Source organism: Nestor notabilis, unplaced genomic scaffold (assembly GCF_000696875.1).
Source record: "Nestor notabilis isolate BGI_N333 unplaced genomic scaffold, ASM69687v1 scaffold8854, whole genome shotgun sequence".
Taxonomy (NCBI): domain Eukaryota; kingdom Metazoa; phylum Chordata; class Aves; order Psittaciformes; family Psittacidae; genus Nestor; species Nestor notabilis.
The window spans coordinates 65,585-71,328 of NW_009926044.1; the positions used below are offsets into that span (position 1 = coordinate 65,585).

Sequence of the window (5,744 nt, forward strand, 5' to 3'; positions counted from 1 at the left end):
AAATAAAATTTCAAGTTTATCAGCTGCAGATTACACTCTTCTCGTTTTCTTCATTCATTGTTTTCATAGTGAAGATACCCATTAAAAAGTAAAGAATTCTTTTTATTCCCAACAAAATTCTAAAGCTACCAGAAAGCCAAAACATACAGGGAAGAGGTGGGGTGAAGACTACAGTAGTCATTAACATACACTTACGTGCACTACAGAAAATAACATCTTTAGCTTCTATTTTTACCGTAACAGGAAAGTGGTAGACAAACAAGTTGACTATAGTTCATCCTAAAGCCTAATCAAATCATACAGTCCAACCACCCACCACATATTTTTATCATTTTAATGAGAAATCATGTGAATCTTTGTAATCAATAAATACAGCAGAAAACACTTCTGGGGTTTTTGGGACACCAGAGAAGCCAGTAGTGCTATAAAACTTACTTTATAGAGTTCACCAGATCAATCCCACCAAAGTCTTAACAGAGTTATTTAACCTGCTCAAAGCAGCAATTTGACTCTGCCCAGCTACTGAATACACCACTCTACTTCAAGATAAAGATTCTTAGAAGAAAAATAGTGGAAAATTAAATATGAAAACAACAAATTTCTTATGGAAATAAAAGGTTTCTTTTGGGTACATGTAGAATCCATACTACGGAGAAATACCAAACTACACAGAATCAGTATTTTGAAGTAGAAAGTACAGAGGAGATTCAGTGCTTTATAAATCTCAAAGAAATGCACTAGGGTTTGCACGGGGATCCTTTTGGTTCCTGTATCTGTATGTCAGCCAGACTCCCAGAATCTGAAAACAAAAACCAAAGATATTAAGTAGAAGGTCACCACCCCATCTTCTCCCATTTTTACAAAATCTGTTTTAAACATAAAAATCCTGACAATGAATTTCCAGCACACAAGTTCAGGATATTTTACTATTGGTAAAACTGCACAACCACACACCAGCTTTTTTAATTAGAAAAAAGAATGAACCTTCTCAGGAAGAATTCATACCCAGCAACAGAGAGAACAACAAAACAAAAATGCAAAAGGTGTATATGCAGTGCAAAGTACTTCCCATAGGCATGTCTAGCATTAAACTATTCTCCCCTCTGCCATGATACATGTTTTAGTGTAATGATAAACAAATCCTCCAAAGTGTTTTATTCTATAGTTACCACTTAACTACAAGGCTATTTTTCTAGTACCTTTTCAAATCTTGTCATTCCCCCCAACCACCATTGCAGTTCCCATCTGCTTCACATTTTTAGTAGTAAAAATTGAGGGCAGATGTTGGAATGATTCTGTTTTAGTTACTTTTTCTCCCCTGTTGCTGTAATTATCTATAAACCTTCTGAAAACTGCACTAAGCAGCACAAGAAGTATTCTGACATGGTTCAGTGTATGGTTACAAAATACCTGCTCTGAGGATTTTTATCCACTGATCAATATGTATCATCACTAAAGCAAAGAGTCAAAGACCTTTTAACTTGATGCTTAAAATACAGTTCACCCATGAAGAAACTGTATCTGTGCATTACAGGAGGCACAGAAAATAAATAAATCCCCAAACCGAAAAGCCCCAGAGACACTGTGTGTGTGTGTGTGTGTATACAGGTGGCAGAAGGTGGGAAGAACAGGGGCACAAGGTAAAGCAATGACACTTTTAGAGAATGGTAAATCTGAGTAGCTAACTGTCTGCATAACCTAAATTTTACAGAAGCACATTTCAATACGCTGCCTAGATCTGCTTTGTAGCTAAATAGCATAAAGTATTCAACACTGAGTTTTTGCAAAAGACAAACCCTCCACCAAGCTGATAGCCTGGAAAAATGTGACCTAATTATTTGACTCCGAAATAGCACTGGGACTTCCTGTAATACACCCTCTAAAATTAACTGTTTCACAAAACTAAGTCTTAAAAGTGGGGAAAAACAACTCATTTTCTAACGTTCTACTCACCTCTGTGAAACTGAAGAAGAGTCCTATGCCTCCAACAAATCTCAGCACCATTCCAGAATATTCTTCTATTATTGGTGCACATGGTTGACACTGGTGACTTCTAAAGCAATCCTGTAGCAAACAGAGAATTGCACTCCATTTTCTGATGACACTTCATTGATTGAAAGCATCTACTTAGCTCTAGAAAAGACTGCCAGACATGAACAAAACTCCAGCAGCTTTAGAAGACTCCGAAAGAGCGAGTATATAAATGACAATGGAGTACAACTTTTGCAGGTGCTCTGTGATTACATTTCAAATAAGTTAACAAAGAGCTTAGTATCACTGTAACAGCTATCTTATATGTTTGTTAAAAAAAAACCCCTGTGTTTTCTGCAACTATGGAAACAGTTGTACATTTCTGAACACAATGAAAGTTACGTTTTTTCACACTTGAAGAACTTACAGAGAAGCAGGTTTCATTCAGATCAAAAACTCTGAATCCACAACAATTCAGATTTCTTTCAATATCTGTTCTCGCGCTGTTAGTGTTATTCCATCCCACCTCTAGAAGTTGACTCTAGAAGGCATAAGCAAATACGTATTAACTGAACTGTTCTGCATTACACTGGAAACCAGTATACTACCAGGACAAGTTGATAATTCCCTAAAATCTCCAGAGCCTGAAGTCTAACAGGATAATATATTAAAGAATGACTTGCATGTTCAAACAGCCTGTTTAGCTAATTAAATAGCAGCACCTAGCAGCAGCACATGCATGGGTTAATTAATTTTCTTCCCCTTTTTTTTTTTTTTTTACCCTAAACCCAGCAAGAGCACTAGTAATGGGACATGTAACTAATCTAACTGGAACTGCTCAGACTTCAAACAAAGAGTGCACTTACATGTAAAAACTGATTATTTAGTCACTGTACCCTTGCCTGATTCTTATGAGGTGAGAATTAAGTCTCCATATGCCATGGAAGCTGGCTTTACTTTGACACTTCAGGGTCACCTCAATTCCTAATATAGTTACAACCTCTTCAGTTACACAAGAACAATTCAATAGCTGTATCTAATCTACTTTATGATTACTGTACATTTCATCAGCTTATCTGGAATTGCTAAAAGCATGATATAGAGTCAAAACATCACACTGCTACACTTGTGACCATAAACCTACACAGGAGGAGTTTGTTTTGGTTTTGTTTGGGTTTTTTTTTTGTTTGTTTGTGCTTTTTTTGTTGGTTTTTTTTTTTAATTTTCTTGTTTTATTATTTAAAAGTAAAACAATAGAAGTCAGCTGAAAGTCATTTTAGGACCCAGATGTATGTATTTCTAGCTTCCAGAGCCAAGCGCTGCCTAAGGTCTAGTCCTTAAAAGGATAATGCTGATTTTTCTTCAAATATGCTCTCTCCATTTTGTGGAAGACTATATAATGTGCATGTGCACACATACATATTTATAGTATTACGCTATAGATAACTGAGAAGTCAGTAAACTTTTCTTACCTGCTGTTCCTTGTTTAGCGCCAAACAGGCACAGGAGACAGAAAACTGGACAATAAAGACTAGCAAAAGAATAATCATGTACTGGAAACAGTAGTTAAGGATATACTCTCTGATTAACTTTGCTTTTATAATCCACAGGCCTAATGGTATTATTATCCAATGATATAAGGAATAAATCCTTTGAAACAAAAGATAAATTCTGTCTGGATGTGGAAAAGATTACCCAAGTATGATCCCAGAACTCGGTCACCATATATTCTCTCTTTTGGCTACAACTATACGTAGCTGGTATTTCTGGGTTAGGATTCTTGTTCCTAGCAAGATAACATGAGCAGAGAGGTTAATAAAAGGAGCTTTGAGAGAAAAAAAAAAAAAATTAAATCTACAGCCAGTTTCTCCAGCTTTAGGTACTCATGTTGTCATTTCAAGATACTTACAGTAGTAAAGAAAATACTCTTCTAGGTATTACATATTCAGAATATGGGGGGAGGGTTTCTTCAAAAACATAGTCTTGTAATTAATTATAAAAGATAACTTCAGCCTAGATAAAAAAAAGTGAGTTGCTTTTGGAACACAGCTTCACACACTTTTGGACTAATGCATCTAAAACTAGTACAAAACAAAGAACAAACTTTGATACTAAAGATCACGCTCTGAAAGTCAGGCGCTGTCTTCACAATTTGGCTGCTGTGTTCAGAAGTAGATATTTATCTCACACAATTAAACTGTTTGTAAAGTGGAAGTCACTATTTATTCATAGACCACAACCAGAAATATAAGAATTATCTGATTAATGTCTTTTCTCATCCAAACAGATCAATCTTGTTATGCAAGGCAGCACAACAGACTGTTTACACAGTGTCAGTATGCATGAAGGGGCAGCAAAGCACACTGAGAAGGCCTGTGCTCATTTCTAGTCTGCATTTGCAATTAAAGCCTAGGTATGAAAAGAAAGTGCTTCTTTACAGCCTGTATCAACAACATGTTCCCCTGCCAGCTACAACCAGCTCACTATCTGGAAATATCACCTTTCTCTACCGTTAAACATTAATAATGCATATACTCTAGTTTGGTGCAGGGTTGAGCACACAATACAAAGTACCTGTCACGCAGTGAAGCACCATAAAAAGCTCTCCAAAAACTGCAATATTTTCATTTTTCAAAAGAGGAGATATGAGTACTTCTGTCTTCTGAGCACAAACAAGGGAGAAAAGAAGGAAGCTGGAAAAGGTTAAATGGGAAGGAAGTTAAATTTTGACTGCACTTGACCAAAATAATATTGTGAATTTCTGTTCTGTTTTGGAAGCACCTTCCATATCAGTCTCAGCTGGCAGAGCAGGTTGTTAATATTGCTTGAACCAAGCTGCAGTCCATGAGAAGGATACAAAGAACAGCAATACTTGATGATGTTTTACGGCACCAATCAATCCCACTAAGGCAATAAAGAAGAGGAAGATTCCTACTGCAATTGCCACTCCAACAACTCTGAAACTAGAGATGAGGCCAAAGCCGATTCCCCATGCCGCAATTCCAATCAGTAGCAGGCTTACCAGCTGGAGGAAAAAGAAACAAAGAGTTAGTCTGCACATTAAAAGAGGCTTAACCTATAAACAGCCATATTCTTCATATTAAAGTTATTAGAAAGGTACAATTTTAATTCTAGTGCAAACAGAAGTGCAACCCTAAACAAATCAATCCTCCACTTCACAAAGTTCAGTTCCAGATGTTTTAAGGCACGCATTTTTATTCTTCAACATTGTTAATGTGAAGTTGGTACAACTTAATCCACCTACAAGTCAAGCCATGTTGTACTCTCTGTGACTGACTAGAGACACTAAACTCAAGTGTAGATTATAACATAATTGACAAATAAGCTAAAAATCATTAGCTTTAATTCAGAGATGGTATTCAGGGAAGGCAGGCAGAATCTGTCCCGGTTAGTTTAGTGGGATTTATTGTTTATATGATCAGGAAGCTCCAGCCTTTCCCATTTCTATGCCAAAACCAAAACACAGAACAAAAAAAAACAAAAAAAAAAAAAAAAAACAAAAAAAAACAAAAAATATTCCATCATGAAAAGCTGCAGAGAAATCGGTAATGAGGTACAGCTGGAGAAAGCAGCAGGAAAACCAACCCAGATGTCCAATTGTCCTGGGTTCAGCTACAGCAGTCATTTTTTCTCCTTCTTAGTAGCTGGTGCAGTGCTGTGTTTTTGACTTTCAGTCTGGGAACAACGCTGATAACACCGATGTTTTTAGTTGTTGCTAAGTAATGTTTACTCTGACCAAGGACTTTCTCAGT

The 5,744-nt window shown here is 36.5% G+C and overlaps 1 protein-coding gene across 1 annotated transcript; it reads right to left on the reverse strand.

Annotated features, from left to right (window-relative positions):
• Nucleotides 1-328: 328 nt before the first annotated feature.
• Nucleotides 329-4,996, reverse strand: TSPAN13 (tetraspanin 13; the record flags this gene model as incomplete). The annotated part of the gene is made up of 5 exons (XM_010013334.1): nucleotides 329-799; nucleotides 1,954-2,064; nucleotides 2,399-2,512; nucleotides 3,444-3,524; nucleotides 4,829-4,996. Coding segments are annotated over 5 exons (549 nt in total), but the record flags the coding sequence as incomplete, so codon positions are not given.
• Between the last annotated feature and the right edge of the window lie 748 nt (nucleotides 4,997-5,744).